At 40.7% G+C, this 19,258-nt stretch overlaps 1 protein-coding gene across 8 annotated transcripts in view; it reads left to right on the top strand.

Annotated features, from left to right (window-relative positions):
- The window catches only part of LOC148035814 (uncharacterized), a 153,754-nt gene that overhangs the window by 119,156 nt on the left and 15,340 nt on the right, over positions 1-19,258 (top strand). For 7 of the 8 annotated variants that reach the window (XM_087677827.1, XM_087677824.1, XM_087677822.1 and 4 more), the window contains one exon: positions 15,506-15,608. In XM_087677827.1, the coding sequence (XP_087533953.1) occupies positions 15,506-15,608 (103 nt within the window). Of the gene's footprint in view, positions 1-15,505; positions 15,609-16,053; positions 16,119-19,258 lie in introns of all 8 variants that reach the window. The other variant, XM_087677826.1, reaches the window with a different exon arrangement.

Raw genomic sequence — 19,258 nt, 5'->3', positions numbered from 1 at the left:
TTGGCAGACGGGGTTTTTTGATGGGGGATTTCAATATGTGTGTCGATTCTTCGCAGTCCACATCGGAGCATTTGCAAATGGATGCGCCGGAAAGTCGTAAGTGGCATGAGTTGGCTCTTGCCATTCTTAAGCAAGATATCTGGTCTTGGCTACACCCTTCTTCTACAGGGTTTACTTTCCATTCTGCCCAGTATGCAACAACATGGTCGCGGTTGGACCGCATATACGTCATGCAAAATGATGATTTCCTTCCTGAGATGCTCGAAATGAAAGTGTTGCAGCAATATGCCTTGTCGGACCATTTCCCTCTACAGCTTGAGCTCCTTACACAACCCATTGCACCTTTTAAGCAATTTCTAGAGAGACTCCCTTTGCGTTTCAACTCGTCTTATTTGAAGCATGCAATCTTTCAGGGCTATATGCAGCAGTTGATTGATAGATTCTTATTGGACTTCTCCTCTTAGGGCACTGCTTCGTTTGAACGATTGCTCTCTAATGTGTAGCGGGTTGCTCGGTAGTATGGGATCCATCATGCCTCTCTTTGTCAGCGGTGTCGACAAGTAGCGGACGTGCTGGCTTTGATTCGTTCTTTGTTGGTGGACACTCCAGATGATGAATTTCTGCTCTCCCTGGCAATGCGTATGGCTGATCTTATTAAAGAGTTTCACTTGAAATCTTATCAGCAAGCCAAATTGCAACATCTGATGGAGACTTTGCAAGATAGTGCTTGTCAGACTCATAAGTTCTTTCGAGCTCTCCATGCTTCTCCTGCTCGAGAGAATATGACTAGACTCTAGGATGCAGAAGGTCAAATGGTCCATGATCCGTAGACTATTGTGAATATGTGTAGGAATTATTTCCTCGACCTTCTTGGTTCCACTTCTCCACCTTCAGGCCAAATTACTCATGCCTGTTCAGTTTTTTATGATAGTTCCGCAGGACATGCAAGCTTCTATGGAGTCAGATATTTGTGAGGCGGAGGTTATGTATGTTTTGTTACACTTGCCCAAGGATAAAAGTTTTGGTTGGGATGGTCTCACCAATGAGTTCTTTGAGGTTTTTGCTACCCAACTGGCGAAACCATTGACGGCTTTGTTTCAACAGGTGTGGGAAACGGAAATCATGCCTGCCTCATGGAAAGAAGGACTTATTAAATTGCTTCCAAAAGTTCCTTCGCCGTCTATGTTGACACATTGGCGCCCAATCTCTTTGATGGGTTCTATGTATAAAATCTTTTCCAAAGTTATGGCGAATTGGCTCCATAAGCATCTTCCCGCCATTTGCATCCTCTCCAATATGGTTTCATTAAGGGCCGAAACATTCTGCACAATGTATTAAATGCGCAATTGGCGATTGATTATGCAAGGCATTCTAATCAGGAGGTTGTACTGATTCAATTCGACTTGGAAAAGGCTTTTGCTTATCTGGACTGGTCTTTCATTGAAGAACTTATGTCTGCTATGGGCTTTGGTGCTCGGATGTCTCGTCTGATTTACACCATCAGTGCTGCGGCGTCTTCGCGAGTCATGCTGAATGGAGGCATTACGGAGCCATTTGTCCTTGCTCGCTCTGTCAGACAGGGGTGCCCTTTGAGTCCTCTCTTCTTTGCCCTTGTGACTCATCTAGTTCTTTCGATGTTATCTCATATGGCAGCTTCTTCTCAGTTGGCTGGATTGTCGCTTCCTTTTGGACATCACTTCATTAGTCAGTCCTTGGCTGATGACAGCTTTATGATTCTGCGTGCGGACAAGGATAACCTTTGCAAAGCACTAGATGTTTGGGCTCTCTTTGGTCAGGCTTCCGGTCTTCGCATCAATACTTTGAAATCAGCCATTCTCAGCTGCACGGAGTTGGACTTGCAGTCATTGGACTGGCAGGGTATGGTTGTTCCCCGTGGCTCCATTGTTAGGCATCTTGGGTACCCTTTGGGTGTTGATGTTCCCCCAAAGCAGCTACTACAGTGTATTTCACACAAGCTGGCGGCTAAGTTTCTGTATTGGAAGTCTCAGGCCTGACCCTTCCATGTTCGCCTCAAAGTAGCCCAGACAATTATGTTGCCAATGCTCACATATTTCTTGCCATTGCTGCCCTGGACTACTACTACACTGAATGCTCTTACTCAGTCTATTCGTTTCATGTTGTGCATGAAGGATTCCTTGCATGCAGGCATTTCGTGGATTTCTTGGTCACATGCGTGCACCCCCAAACGCATGGGTGGAGGGGCTATTTTAGATGCCCGAACTCATATGCTGGCGCTCCGTTGGTCTCTTTTCCACGCCATGTGCTCGGATCATCACCCATGGGTCGTTATAGCCCGTTATTTTCTTGAGGATCACGGACTTCTGCATGGAAATACCCAAATCCGGAGTTCTTGGTGGCATGTTCTTAATGCCGATTCTCGGTTCTCCAGTCCTTCTTCATCTCTCCTTGCCCATTTGGTATGTTTTTGGAGACTGTTCCTCCGGAAGGCTCAGTGGCATCCAGTGGAGGATCGCTTGGCTACTAATTCTTTTCAATTGGAACTGTTGGCAGTCTCGCGGCTATTTTCGTGGGAAGGTAAACATGAACTTCGACCAAAATTCAACGGCATGGCACTTTTGGGCTTAACTTCAGTCGCGGATGCCACCCTTACCACTCGCAATGTGTTGATATCCTTTCGTAGAGCCAGGAGGATTTTTAGGATCCCTCGTGGTTACAGGCATTTATGGGAACAGCTTTTGATGGTGCTCCAAAGCAGACAATCGTTTCCTGCCCTTGCTTCGAATTGTCCCTAGTTGCAGGACTGGGACTTTGCAGGCAGGCTGCATTTAGAAAAGGCTTCAGCTAACCAGGTGTAACATCTTCTGATTAAAGATCATCAATGGCTGGTTACTAAAGCTAATACTCTATGGGGATTGCATAAATCCCGGTCATGGTGGAGGGCAACTGTGATGGAGGGCTGGTTGAACAAGACACCCTTCAAATATAAGGTATTTCTTTGGAGGGTGATGATTTGTGGTCTTCCGCTTGCTTCAGCTCTTTCCAAGCGTCGAATCTCCAACGGCAACTGTTTCTTTTGCAACACCAGTGTGGAATCTGCTCGTCACCGATTTATTTCTTGCCCCATCGCTAAGAAAATCTGGTCATTCTTGTCAGCCGTTTGGCGAGCGGTGGCTGGTTTCTCGCTACGCTCGTTTGATTGGGTTTTTGTACAGCCCGAACACCCCACACCGACACAGCCACATATGAAGATCGTGTTTCACTTTCTTCGATATTGGGGCTGTTGGCATAACTCGACCATTTGGAATGCTTTTCTTTTTGATTCCGCCTATAATGTTCAGCGGCATATTGTTGGCAGATGGATCTTCTTTGGCACTCTGACATGCTCTCTCGGGAGGACTTACGTCCCTGGCATATGGCAATTTCCTCTGCGTCTTTGCCATGACTTTGTAACTCTTAGGTCGCTTGGTTATTGTAGAGAGACAGTGTGTTCTTTTCACACGATGGGGTAGAGCCATCGTGTATCTTGTAATCATGTAAACTTGTACTTTTTCGTAATTAATACAATTACCTTTTACGTACGAGAGAGAGAGAGAGAGAGAGAGAGAGAGAGAGAGAGAGAGAGAGAATGTGTGTGTGTGCGCGTGGCTCTGGAGTCCTTAGTTGACAAAGGAGCAGGCTTGACAGTGTGGAGAGAAGAAACGTAGGCAGGTGAAAAGTCGACTAGAATGTGGGAGTCTGGGAGTGCTCACGTTCGAGCCAAAGTTTTGCCCCAGATCGCAGTCTACAGAAACGCCGTTCCTTGGGCGTTTCCGTTTCTAAAATGCCAGAAACGACGTTTCGTGTAACTATGACATGCACACATAAGCACGTATGGAATGTCTTTCGTCGTCTTGTGCGGAAAAAGAAGAGAGATTATTTAGCCAAACTAGAGTCAGAGATGTATCAGCTCTTTTTGAGCAGAGACAACAAGAAAGCATGGAGGAAATTTCACAGGAGAGAACCCCCAATTCAGTTGACATCACCTATAGTATGGCATGAACATGCTAGGGCACTATATGATGTTCAATCACAAGAGTAGATACCTTGTCCATCAAACTCTAGACCAACACAGTGTGGTCTCTTTACGGAAAAGATGGTGAGATATGCCATTTGGAGGTTGAAGAATGGGAGAGCACATGATCAAGATGGCCTTGTGGCAGAGCATTTTGCACATGCATGTTATGCATTGGCTCCTATCTTGGGGAATCTCTTCAATAGAGCCGTATGTGAGGGGTTTTGAGTAAGTTGGTGTGACTACACAATAGTGCTGATTTTGAAGAGTGGAGATCCATTGGTTGCTAACAACTACTGCACTATTATGATTGGCCATATGCTAGCAAAGATATATGCCTCTATTGTGGAGCATGAGTTGAGTTGGTGGGCTGAAACAAAGAAAATATGGTCCATTAGACAAGCAGGCTTTCACCACAGATACAATATGCTAGACCATATATTCACGCTAAGGGCCTTGATTGAGGATGGACAATCATGGAGGCAAAAAATCTATTGTTGTTTTGTGGACCTCCGCAAAGCCTTTGATACTGTGCCATGTACAAGACTCATGCAAAAGGTTGCGAGCCATTGGGGTCCTAGAGGATATGCAGTGGTGTATTTATGCATTGTATGAAAGTGTGACAAGGAGAGTACGAGTGCCTGGAGGCACAATAGAATCAATGTGTAGCACGGTGGGTGTAAACTTTAAAGCAAGGCTGTCCCCTCTCTCCTTTGCTGTTTGGATTGTACATTGACTTTTTGATTACATGCAGAGATGATGGGGTGGTATGGGAGCCAGCTTGGCTAGGGTACTGATACCAATTTTGTTATATGCTGATGATATGGTGTTTATCTCAAATTCACCAGAGGGACTACAACGGCATTTGGATGCATTGCATGTGTTCCTTGAAGATAAAGGTCTCAAGGTTAATCTTGGAAAGACTAAAATTATGGTCTTTAACACCTCAGCAGCTTGGGTGACACACTCAGAGCACCACTTTATGTATGATGGTTAGCTTGTGGAAATGGTTAGACAATATGTATACCTTGGGGTTACTTTCAAAGGGCCATAGTTTTCACGAAAGGAGACTTCAGAGGCTAGGCTTGCACGGGCGTATGTAGCTTTGGGTACTTTAGAGTGGCAGTGTGCACACATACAGTTTCAAGAGTCTCGTACCAAATTGTGGCTTTTTGACACTTTGGTTATGCCTACACTACTCTATGGGGCAGCCATTTGGGGCCCAAGCCTTATCATACTAGACGGATGCCACTTATGGACTGTGATGGACCGGAAGCACAACGTTAAGATGGCTGGGAACACATGGAAAGACTGCTGGTCATGATAGCACGTATGATAAGGGAAAAAGCCTTAGTACCACAAGAGATCATCCGAGCAGAATTGGGCGTTGCACCCATGGTAGTTGAGGCATTATTCCAAACAATTACTTTCCTCCAGAGGATATGGCAGCTCCCTAAAGACCGATATCCTAGACTAGCTCTGGAGTCTTCAACACAGCTTGCAGCAGAGGGAGATAAACATTGTTGGTATGCACATATGAGCATGTGACTGAACTTACATGGCACGAGTACAAATAGAATGCCACTGTTAGATTAGAGCCTCGATTGTCGTACTTTGAGCCTCAATTGTGCAGAGCTGAATAGTGTGATCAGAGCAAACATCACTAGAGTTGAGACAGAAAGGACTTGGTCCAAGCTCCCTTTCCCATTAGGCACGAAAATGGCACAATACCAATGTCAATTCTTGCAGCTTTCTCATGATGGTTTCATAGTGAGGCGGAGATATATGGATGCTCAACTTTCCCACGGACTGCGAGTTGCTATTGGTCAGATTCGCACATCATCGCATCAATTGATGATTGAGACATGTTGATGGAGCCATATTGCAGCCAATGAGAGGATGTGCTAGCTTTCTGGATGGGAGCCAGAAATGGAGGAGCACTACATTTGTATATGTATTGTATACTATGACATCTGAGGTTGCTATCATTGCCTCTTTTAAGTATGGCTTTGGACCACTAAGACGGGTGATGGACTATGAGGACCAAAGATGTTTGGGCCTTTTCTTATTGGAGCTTTAGCGACGCAGAGCATTATTGTTATGGGATAGGAGGCGACCCTAGCGTCATCCACGTCTCTAGAGAGCAGTTACAGACTTCTTCAGCGTAGCTGAACCCCCAGCCGCTACCACCCAAGATACTACATCTCCTACTGATAGGCATTGTCGAGGTACATCATCAGGTGGCATCATAGTTAACAGAGCTAGAGCGTTATGTAGAGCACGATGCCCTAGAATACCTACTCGGCAACATAGGCGTGCCCATATGTGTCACATTCGCATCATGACTGCGTGTTATAGAGGCAGATTGGCATGTTGACTAAGTTGAAGGTAGTTTGCAGAGTCTCCGTGGATTCCATAGATTGAGGGGGAAATACTCTACACTCTTTTTAATCATTTTAATCATTTTAATATTTTTAAACTTAGTTTTTCTAACTTTTTCAATTTCCATACTTTTCATTCCAATCTACCATGTAGACTTACACATAAATCTCTTCTTCTTTGATGAGAGATGATGATACCAGTTGTATTGGTTATGGTCTCATAGGCCACTCTGGCCTTTTAGAGACATTAATAGATCTTTCTTTCTTTCTTTCTCTCTCTCTCTCTCTTTCCATTTCCAATAGTCGGTATTAGAGCTAGACAACTGGGTTTCATCTTGCAAGTACTCAGCCGTGCCACGCATGCGAAGTCTACTCAGCCAATAAAGGAAGAGGAGTTACTCTTTTAGATAGAGGAGCTGTTGTTTTGGAAGGAAAGTTGTTGATTTGGAGGAGCTATCACTGTTTTCAACATGCATTTAATCATGTACACAGTCTTGCACGCAACCTTGTACATGCAGCCTCTCTTGGTCTTGCTTGTAATATTCTCAATCCTATATGTCATTTTCTACAAATGTGAAATACACACACAGACACCCACCCACACACACTCTCTCTCTCTCATTATCGAATTTGGGGATTTCCAAAAATTTGTGCAATTTCTCTTTCATCTTGCTTGTCTCATTCCTGATTTCAAAGAACATTTCAATTTCTCACATTTGGTGCCAACAAATTTAGGGATTTCCAACCAACTTGTCCAATTTCTAATATTTCTTAAAATTTATTTGAGAAAATTTGGGGCATTTTGCCCGATTGAAGCTCCCGTGTGTGAATGACTACCGAAATCTCCAACATTGTGCAATTTCTTCAACATTGGTGCAAGAAAATTAAGAGTTTTTTAAATTTTTGGTCCCACACGCATTTGGAGGTGAAGTCTAGTTGATTGCTGTCTGCATGCATCCCAAAGCAACATTACACCGAATTCTCAGGCTGTAAGTATAAAATTCATATTATTTCTCAAAATTTTATTGGGAAAATTTGTGGATTTTCTTTGGCACATATCCCAAGGCAGAAAACAAGTACATCAACAACATTCAATCGTTGTTTGGATTAGATTTGGTAGAGAAATTTCTGGAAATTTGGTGATTTTCAGTATTAAATTGTTGAAATTTGTATTTGGCACACATTCCAAGGCAAGTGCACTGGTACAGCAGTAAATTGCTGTGTGTTGCAGACTTGGTAGTACTTTGTGCAGTCTTGGCATGGATTTCAAGGCATTTAACAGTTTTGGAAAGTTTTGGTGCTTGCATTTATGTCCCATGTTGGGATCTTGGTACTTGTGAGAGTATACTTTACATTTTAGCTAGGAAGTGTTTGCTTGCAGTTTGTGCCTTTATTGCAGCAATGGCTCAGCAAGGTCATAGTGACCACAACATTTTGGGTGTCCTCACTTAGGAGGATAAATTGGATGGCACCAACTATCCTTGTGGAGTTTTATGGTGCACACTTTACTTTTTGTGAAGGGTCTTTGGGATTTTTTACTGATGACTCAGCCGGAGCAGGAGCGTTTGCACCTTAGACGCCTAAGAGAGGGGCTACAGGATAACAAGCTACCTTTGCTGCGGCCCATGTCCATCCAACAAAAGAACAGAAGAAATGGGATTCTAAGGATGCACATGTTTTATCTTTACTTGCTCTTTCAATGGAAAGAGGGCAATTATCCCTCATATCTGGTCATGGAAGGACTCAAAGGCAGCTTGGGATATCTTGGAATAGATGTTTGCAGCATGCAATGAAGCTAGAATTTCTTATTTGAGAAGAGAATTGGCTAATGCACATATGGTGAGAGTGATGCTGTGAGAGATCACCTCACCTACATTCAGAATTTGAGAGAGCAACTTTTGAATATCGATGAGGTGCTGATAGATGATGAGATGATAAACATCACCTTGAATTCTCTTCCAAAGTCTTACCTTGGATTTTATACTTCACTGAATTTGTATTTGAGGGGGGCACAAACCCCCCTCACATTCGTGGAGTGGAGAGGCCTCTTGTTGTAGGAGCAACAAACTAGGAAGAATGTTGCTATGTGTTCAGGTGATGTAACCATGCTTTTGAAATACAAAGGCAAAGGGAAAGTGAAGCAACTAGTGGAAAACCAACCAAGGCTAATGTGGGATAGCCATTTGCCAAGGCTGCCGATGATGTTGAGATAGTCAAGTTCCTGTCACTCATCTGCTACCTACCGACATGACAGCTTGGTGTGTGTAGTTGTCGATCATGTGTGTGCTCTTAATAAGTCGATACATGACTTTGTGAGAGAAAGGACATATCTAAGCTCAGGTGAGAGTACAATTGATAGTGAGAAGAGTGTGTGAGTATTGCACGACATCCAATGCAATAGTCTAAAGTATAAGAAGCAAGTATAAAGTACAACCCTTAAACCTTAGGTTTGTAAGAGGGTGTTCATACCTGAAGAGTGTAAAATACGATAAGTGTCCAAAATTGTGTAATATAGGCACATAAAATAAAGGAAATAAGTCTGGGGGAAAAAATCTAAGCTGAGCTGAGAGTACAATTGATAGTGAGAAGAGTGTGTGAGTATTGCACGACATCCAATGCAATAGTCTAAAGTATAAGAAGCAAGTATAAAGTACAACCCTTAAACCTTAGGGTTGTAAGACGGTGTTCACACCCAAAGAGTGTAAAATACAATAAGTGTCCAAAATTGTGTAATATAGGCACATAAAATAAAGGAAATAAATATGGGGGAAAAAATCTCTCGTACAGATAGTAAAAAGTACCTGTGTGTCCTATTGAAGATCATCGAGACGCATGAGTCAAACCCAACAAACCCCCATGGAGTGAACAATGATCAAGATAAAAGGGTCATCCACCAAAGGAGATCAAATTTAAAGCATTGTGAAATTCTTCAAATTTGTCACAAGGAAGAGCTTTGGTGAAGATGCTTGCCACATTACTAATGGTAGGATAGTAGACAAGGTTAATATCACGTGCATATAGCCTCTCTTTGATAAAGTGATAATGGATCTCAATGTGTTTCGTGCATGCATGAAACGGTGGGTTCTGTATCACTTCAATGGCACCCTGATTGTCAGTGAACAAAGGAGTAGGCTCTGTGACATATATATCTAGATCAGCCAACAAGTGTCTAAGCCATACGTATTCAACTGTGGTAGTGAAAGCTGCCTTGTATTGAGTTTCACATGACGATGTGACAATAGTGGATTGTTTCTTGCTAAGCCAAGGGATACAAGATGAGCCAAGGAAGAAACAATTGCTACTAGTGGAGTGACAAGAATCATGATCACTAGCCCAATCAGAATCATTGTAAGCATGTAAGTATATTGCTCCCCCCTTGGTATAGCAGCTAAGAAACGCGTTTCTTTGAATTCGAAACTTACGAAACGTTTCTTAAAGTACAAAATGTTTCTAAGAGTAAAAAACGTGGGTGTTTTTATTATTTTTTAATTTTTAGGTGAGTTGGAACCAAAACATGGTTTTTTTTTACAAAAACTATTGAGCAATGTTAAACATAATGATGATGATGTGTAATGACTCGTGAGGGCTCAAGATTTTGGATGAGAGACTGATTGTTTTGGGATTTTGTTTAGTTATTGGACTTTGTCAATCTAATATCTATTCTTGTCTTGAGATTTGAATATTATACGACTTTAGTCTCATTTATGATGATATATTACGATTCATTCTCGATTTTGACATTTCATCAATTGTTTTGAAACGAGAATCATGATGTTGCAACTTGACTCAATTCATATTATAGATAGACTATTTACATGTTAATTTCAATTTTCTTTGTATGACATGTATGAATCATAATGTTTGAGTTCTAAACCATAGTATAGCTTGTCCAAAGACTAACTTTGACATAAGTGACAAGTCAATAATGGATCATGAATATGTAACGTATAATGTATTATTCTTAATTGACTCTTATCACTCAAGATGAATTAGCCATTCTTTGTTTAAAAGAGAGTTCCATAGAGGTTTAGAACCTCTTTTCCCAGTCAAAACTATTAAAAATCCCTATATAAAAAAACCCGCGTTTCTTATTTTACCCCCTCTTGAAAGAAACTTATGAAACATGTTTCTGACGTTTCGTTTCTAAACGTTTCTGACGTTTCTGGCTGCTATGCCCCTTGGCGTAAAGCAATCCAAGAGTCCTAGTACCCTGCAAGTAATAGAAAACACACTTGACAGCTTGCCAATTGACATGCGTGGCTGATGCATATATCTGCTCAGGGTTGAAACTGCAATCTGTTTGTCTGGCCTTGTGTTGCATAAGTAAATAAGACATCCAATTGCTGGAGCATATGTATGGATATCAAACAAATCACTATCATCATGCAATGATAGCTTCAGTCCAGGTTCCATTGGTGTACAGATTGGCTTCTAATCCTGTAAGCCAAATCTCTCAAGAAGTTTACTAATGTATCTAGACTGACAATCCAATGCCTCTAGCATCATGAATGAACTGAATTCCCAAGTAATAGTGCAAAGGCCCCAAATTAGACATCTCAAAAGTTTGCTGCAAATTTTGTTTGAATGCTGAAATTTGATCAGCATGTGTCCGTGTAAGCAAAAGATTATCGACATATAGACATATGACCAACAAGGATTCCCCCTCTTTATAGACGTAAAGGGTAGACTCTGATGAGCTGTTTATGAACCCTTGGCTAAGGAAAAAGGCATCAATCTTTGCATACCAAGCTCGGGGTGCTTGCTTCAAACCATATAAAGTCTTTTTCAGCTTACACACCAAGTGTTCGGATTCCACAATTGCAAAACCAATGGGCTACTGTACATACACTTCTTCTTGAAGTTCCTATGTAAAAATGCAGTCTTTATGCCAAGCTGATGCACAGTCCATCCATAATGGACAACTAAAACAACCATTGACCTATTGGTAGTCATGTGGAATGTAGGAGCAAATGTCTCCTCATAGTCAATTTCTTTCTTCTGTGCGTAGCCCTTGGCCACAAGCGTGGCTTTATATTTGTTAATGGATCCATTTGCATTTCTTTTTAGCTTACAGACCCACTTTGTACCAATGGCCTTCTTCCCAATAGGCAAGGATACTAAATCCCATGTTTGATTTTTTATGATGGAATCAAACTTAGCTTGCATTGTTGCCATCCAATGCACATTATGTTGTGTATCCTCAAAACATTCAGGCTGCTCATCAAAGTCGGCTCTAACTGGAAAGTATCAAGGTAAAGTTGCAACAACTGAGGATGTTCTACCAAGTCATCCACCTCTATCCGTTTGGTATCCAATGGTGAATAATTCTGAAATTTCACCAAATACTTTCTGGAACCCTTACCCCTAATCTTCCTCTCTTTGTGTGCCAAAATCTGCTCTGGTAGTACCAATATTTCATCGACCTCTTCAACCTTCGGCTAAATTTCAGTAGATAGATCTTTTGGCACATCTCCATGAAAAGGTCTAAGCAAGCTCACATGAAAGGCATTGTGTATCTGCCAGTGTGGAGGCAATTTCAGTCTATAGCATGTATCATTGATCCTCTCCAACACTTGAAATGGCCCATAGTATCTCATAGACAGCTTTGGATACAATCGCTCTTTGCCCTTCATTTTTTTTAGTTGCGTCTTTTTAAATTGCAGCAATACATAATCATACTCTGCAAAGTGCAAAGCACGCCTATGACGATTAGCTACTCTCTTTTGCTTATCCTGTGGTCTTTGAAGCGCATACTTAACCTTTTGATAAGATGCATCCATGTTTTCCACATAGCGATCAGCTTCAAAGATTTTATCTTTTGTGTGCAAAATAGGGGGTACTTTCTTACTACCCTCTACCACCTCAAAAGGAGCCTTACCAGTGGAACTATGCACTGTGTTGTTGTATGCAAACTCAACCAATGGCAAATATTGTTCCCACTGTGCTTTGTGGTCTAATACATAGCACTTTGAAAGATCTAACATTGTGGAATTTGCCTCCTTAGATTGACCATCAGTTTGTGGATGGAAGGATGAAGAGAATTTCAGCGTTGTGCCCATGTTCTCAAACAATCCTTTCCAAAACAAACTTGTCATCTGTGGGTCATGATCACTAATGATCGACTTTGGCATACCATGATACTTAAACACATGCTGCTTGAAAAGCCGTGTCATATGATCAGCTTGTTCACAAATATAGCATTTATATGCAGCCATCAGCTCCTTATGTCCTGCATCACTTTTCCCACTCTTTCTCTGCGCTATGTTCCTCTTTCCAGCCCTACTTTCAAATCTGCCTTGATTTTCAGCTTTACTTTCAGATTTACCCTTTTTTTCAGCCTTTGCCTCTTTGACATGTGACTTGGCATCACCCACCTTGCAATGAGACGAGCTAGCTAGAGTTTTCGAGGAGGCAATACGCGTAGATGATCAACTCAAGGAACGCAGCATGAGGACTACTAACCAAGAGAGTGTAAGCCAGAGGGACCCTGAGAGATCAACTACTTCGGAGGGAAAAGCAACTGCTAGTGTGCAAGATAAGGGAAAAAGTGTAGACCATGACCAGGGGATGGCAAAAATGAGAATGGAGATTGCACAATTTTTGATACTCATTAAGTATTATTTAATGTTAATAACTATTGTGACATTTGAGACAATCCCTGTCAACTTATTTGTTGGTTTGATCTGATAAATTTGGTGTTGATTTTCTACTGCTTGTGCCATTCATTATAGGTAAAGATTCATACTCATCCCACTTCAAAGGAATGTGCTTCCACAATGGCAAACAAGGATAAAGCTAATCCTCATGAAGAAAGGTTTATAGTCAATAACTAGTTGGATAGGAGAAGAAACTCAACCAATTTGAAGCAAACATTTGCTTGAACTGGACCCAAGTGATAGGTGACTTCCCTTGAATAAGAAGTGTAGGCCACCACTGCAATGCATTTCCCTTTAAAAATGTGGTTACCTTGCGTATCTTAGATGCTTGTGTGAAGTTGCTTGCAGAATAGGCTGCATCAAATTGTTGAATAAAAACAAGTGCTTTCAGCCTATCTTGTGCACCACTGAAAGGCTCAAACTTCATGCTTTTGCCACCTTCATTATAGTCCTTCAGCAGACCTATGGGAGTCAAGTTATCATAAATGGGTTGCTACAAAAAGGGTGCATTGGTTGTATTTGCATAAAAACCAGCACTATCTGAAGCACTTACATGACCAACACCAAATCCTTGTGCTCCAACAGTCCCTTGGGGTGTCGATACATATCCATATGGCCCAATTTGTGCCCTAGGCATCATGCCTATGCTGCCATACATGGGATTAGGCATTCCACTTGCATTACCCCGATACATTGGGTGTTGTGAACTATGCATTGGCTGTTGCATACCATAGGGATTTGTGCCATACATTTCCGTATGCGGTGCCTGTCCATGGGATTAGGCATTCCACTTGCATCACCCCAATACATTGGGTGTTGTGAGCCATGCATTGGCTGCTGCATACCATAGGGATTTGTGCCATACATTTCCGTATGCGGTGTCTGTCCAACCATAGCATGAAAAATGGTACCACCACCAAAGTATCCTTGCTGTCCCATGCTTGCATGTGCATAATTGCCTTGCTACCCATGTTCCCATGGATTGGCACTACCAAGTTAGCCATGCATTTACACTTGCTGCCCCACGGGTACCAACTATTTGTGCTCATTAGGCATTTTGGGCTCTTCTAAAGAAGGCTTAGGCATTTCCTTTGGTTCTTGTGGTTGTTCCAAAACTGTAGAAGGTGTCTTCTTCTCTTTGCCTTTACTGTCCTTCTTTGGGGCATTCAAGAATCGAGTAAACTGGGGATCCTTTGCCAATTCAGCAAAAAAATTTGTTGCTGTAGGCATTCGATCCTTAAAGCTATCATCAAATTCTTTAGCGCTTTGCTGGTCATCAACCTCTTTATGCATTGAAGTGCCAACATTTGGGTCATTTCCCACATTTTCAGCATGCTGTCCATGCTGAGAACCATGCCCAACATCACTCATTGCATTTCCCCCTTCACCACGTGATTGACTGAGGAGTGATGCATCCGGTCCACTTGATCCCGTATCACCATGTGAAGACATGCTTGCTGTAATTCACTGCTGAGAACAATTTTAGAAATAATGCAATAGTCCCAAGTTGCAATTAAGTACCACGGGCCTACCAATTCAAAGGATTTGATGGTATCCCGGCAATGGAACCATGAAACCAGCCTTCCTTCCGTGGATGGGTGGTAAATCCCTGATTACAACTTAATTATAGCAGTAAACAATAATGCAAATCTGAAAAGACAAATTTACCTACTGATGTTAGACAATGCACACCTGATTGGTCCCAAAATTGGTGCCCCTTTCGGTGTTTCTTTAGCTTTATTGAAGAAGAAGTTGATTTACAATGGGATTACTAAAAATTAATCTAATAATTATTTTAGTGCCTAGAAAAATAATTTGACAGGCCAATAATTAAATTGGCTAGGCATCTTTCACTCTCGATTCTCTTTGTGCCATCTTTGACGATTAGGTCGACGTTAGGTACCGTTAAGCACCACATCTCTAGTATTACCAACTGACATTTATGGTCAAATGAATGACCTAGGCCAACAATTCACACCAGAAACCACCAAGTACATGCCCAACATAACTTATAGCAAATTTTTCCTTTATCTTGCGATTTTTTGGGGTCTTGGGCTCGTAAATTCACTCTAATGCCAATTGCACCTCACGTGTGCAACAATTACTTAATCATGTGATTAAAAATTAATCCACATGTTAAGTGGGGTTTCAAAAATACATGTCCTCATGACACTAGCTGTGATCAGACACTATGCAATAACTTACATGACAGTACATGCTTTAAAAGTATTTTTTAAAATGGAAACTTAATGTTGTTGTTCACCTTGGTTGAATGGGTCTTTGTGTCAATGCTTTAACATTTACTTTGTGGAACCTCAAGGTCTGCCTTGTTCGCTTTAGTTAGACGTTTCACAAAAGAAAATGTATGGTGTGAGTGATCCATTTTCTGTTATCATGTTTTAAGTATCAATCAATTCTTCCGTCTGCTGTCACAGAGTTTATGGAGCATGCAGTTGTGGTCCTGTACCCCTTTTCAGTGCAGCTGGACTTGGGAATGTGAAACCAAGAAGAATTGGCAAAATTTTCCGCCCATTCTATGTATGTGTTTTAAGTGTATGAATCAAAGTGAAACGACGTGTGGTATTGTTTGTTTGTCTATGATTGATAAAAAGAGCATAATCTGAGCATTTGTGAAAAGAATTACTGCAAGAGTACATTGAAGAAGGATACTTTTGAAAATTGACAAAATTGGGACAATGAATTCAAGAATGTTCTCAAGTTTGAGCAATATGCATCTACTTCTGTGGAGGAGGCAGCTATGGTCACATATTGGTTTCGACAGTGACAAATGTGATCAGGCCTTCTTAAGTTTGTCTATTGGCTTATTGAGGCAAGGGAGTAAATCTAATGAACGAGCAGTATACTTTTTCATCAGCCATCTTCCCCTGTTTTACCTTTTATTGTTAGAGTGCCATGAGACTGCAGATGTTAGTGTGTCTCTTCTCATTTCCAAATGACTCTTGCTTCATATCATGGAGTGCAGCATGAGCACCTGTGTGTGGAGGAGGTCATACGACTTAGGGGGAACTTGAAGAGATGTTTTATGAGGTAGTTGTTGTGTTTTGCTCATAATTATTCCTTATATTCAACAAATCAGTATTAAATTTTACTTTATTTTGCATTATGGAACAAGATACTACTGCTTTAAGGTAAGATCTTTCCATTAGCTCTCTTATTTTGCATCTAGCATGTGCCAAAGGTTGTTAGCCTTAGATATGAAGGGGAATTGTTGGCTTTTCTTGGTATGTGCTAGTGTGTATACACACACTCTTCACCTCCATGTTCCATTTGGTAAAAAGTTTAGGTTATATCTATGAACTTTTGATTTTTTTATCGAGATCAAGGTTGAGGTTTAATGTGAAACTTTGGAGTATTGAAGGAGTACTGCAATGTTATATCTTACTAACCCCCCAAATGCCCCTCCAAGAAAGAGAGAGTAATCATGTAAAAAATTACATGCTATAAAAATTACACAACAAAGATGAGAAGAACAAAAACATTTTTAATTCCAAATAAAGTGATACAAGATGGCTCTATCCACTTGTGCACTTCCGGTGTGAAGGTTAGATTGTGATCTAGATAGATGATATGCAAAGAGCTTAAGGCTACTAGGAATAACTCTTAATTGGGTGAAAGATATATTAATGATGGCTTTGGAGAGAGTCTTTTTTTTAAAGCTTGAGAAAGTGGTTTAGTCGGCCTATTCGACCATCTTATGAACCTTTTCTAGTTGACTAGGGAATATTCCATGGAATGTTTTCTTTATCATTGGGTCAAGGCTCTACCCTCGTCTAAAATCGATCCCAAAATAAGGGACTTTGATAATTCCCACACCCCCCAACTCAATGTTGTATGTCTCAAGTTGCTACGAACAAAACCACTTTGTATAAAGCTAGACCCACAAAGGTCACTTATTTGCCATCTAGTCGTATAGATCTTATTTAACATATAAGTCAAGACCCAATCAATGTTCAGACTCACACATGGCTTCTTCTTATAATGGGGGCCTTACAACTTTGAGTACCATGGATCATTGATCGCACCTTATGAGGATGGGGTATCGAGCATATCTAATACCCTCCTTCAATGTCCATCGGCAAGTGATCTACATCCTTGGTCCAATGTCGAGTCTATGAAAATGAACTCGGAGCAGGTTCTTTGTAAGTACTAGGAACTTTGGTGAAAATATTTGCTTCATTCTTTTGTATTGAAAAATAAACAAGCTCTACTATCTCATCCTTGATCAAATAGTGATTGTAGATTTCAATGTGTATTGGTGCACGCATAAAACATTGTATTTTTGGCAATGGTGATGACATTTGATTGTCACATCTTAACACTATTGGATTTTCATCTTGCACTTCCATATGCCATAGAATCCTCCTTAAACCATCCCGCTTCACATGTAGCAAAATAAGCTACCATGCACTCTACTTCGATAGAAGACAATGTCATTGTTGATTGCTTCTTGTTGATCCACGAGAAGATTTTTGAACCCGAAGAGAATAATATCCATAAACAGGTTTTATCATTTCAAAGTTAGAGCTCAAAGCCTTTCGAATTTGATGGATCATATCTTCATAGTCACCTATAATAAAAAGGTCATCCATGTATAAAACAATATATACAGACTTTTCACCATTCCCATAAACATGGAAGTTAGCATTTGAGGCACATCTATTGAAGTTTAAGCTTTTAAAAAACTTATCTATCCACTAGTACCATACTTTAGGGCCCATACAATGTCTTTTTTAGCGTATAGACTTTGTTCTCAAAATGTGGGGCCTTAAATCCCAATGGTTAAGCTATGCACACCTTCTTAAGGTCACCATTCAAGAATGTTGATTCAATATCCATTTGGTAAACTTGCCACTTTTTATGACCGGCTAGTACAAGTAATGTGCGAATAGTGGTCATTCTAGTAGTTGGATTGAATAATTATTGACAATAAAACCCTTCAATTTGTGAAATGTCTTGTGTAGTAGACTTGGCTTTATACTTTTCTAAGTTGCCATCAACATTATACTCGGTGCCAATGAACTTCCTCTTCTCTAGACAATTCACTAGCTTCGAAGTGTCATTTTTTATTATGTTGCCATACTAAGCTTGCATTGCTGCTCTCCACCCTAGATCCAAAAGTTTTTCTTTTAAGTTTGCTGGCTATTTTACTTCTCTCATAATCTCACTATCAAGGCCATAATAACTATGTGAGCATAATCTGGTCTTTGCTTCTCTATCCATTTGCCTTTTCCTCAACAATTGTAAGCATAGGATCGTTACAATCATAGAGCTGATTCACCCATTGCGACAATGGCTTTTTTGATGGTGTAACTCCAATTGAGAATGCGAACTGCAGTTTTAACAACCTCAGTCCAAAATTGGTTAGGCAATCCCTTGCCCCTAAGCATGCACCTTGCCATTTTTACAATGGTGTGATTTTGACGTTTAACAACACCATTCTATTGAGGTATACGAGGCATTGTTAATTGATGCTTAATCCCTTTCCTCTTGCTAAAGTCTTTAAACTCCTTTGAGCTAAAGTCATGACCACCATCGGTTTTAAGTTTCTACACATCTTTCTCTATTTCATTCTTAGCAAGTTTTAGCTATTCTTTAAACTTACCAAAAGCTTGAGCCTTATTACGAAGAAAGTATGTCCACATATTTCTATTGTAGTCATCAATGATCAACATAAAATAAGATCCCCCCAAGGCTAGGCATTTTACCACACAAGTTAGCATGCGCAAATTCTCGAGGAGCCTTCGCTCTATTCTTGCTTTTTTGTGGAAGTGCCTTTCTTTGTTTCTTGCCCCATTATACAAGCTTCACATGGTTTCTTTACTTCAATTATTGCAAGTGAGTAACCATACTTGCTTTTATATCTCCTTTAATATTGCAAATACAATGTGATAAAATCTTTCATGCTAGAATTTTCTTGTGTTCCCACCAGTGGTGCCTATAAGAGCACTTAGCTTATACAAGTCGTTTCTTCTTTCTCCTTTGTCGATAACTTTTTTTTGTACTATTGATTCTTGAGAGTTTTTGCACTTGCCTTGGTGAACTTCACTTCATTACCAAGATTAGTTATGGAAGCAAGTGATAATAGATTTCTCTTAATCTCTGAAACATATAACATATTTGAAAGCTTTTTGACTTCAGTATTTGTAGTAACAAAGGAAATAGTATTT

This window comes from Lygodium microphyllum, chromosome 5, assembly GCF_053477565.2.
Source record: "Lygodium microphyllum isolate KBCC chromosome 5, Lygodium_microphyllum_v1.1.10, whole genome shotgun sequence".
Taxonomy (NCBI): Eukaryota; Viridiplantae; Streptophyta; class Polypodiopsida; order Schizaeales; family Lygodiaceae; genus Lygodium; species Lygodium microphyllum.
The sequence above is the reverse complement of the archived record's forward strand: the minus strand, read 5'-3'. Positions and strand labels throughout refer to the sequence as shown.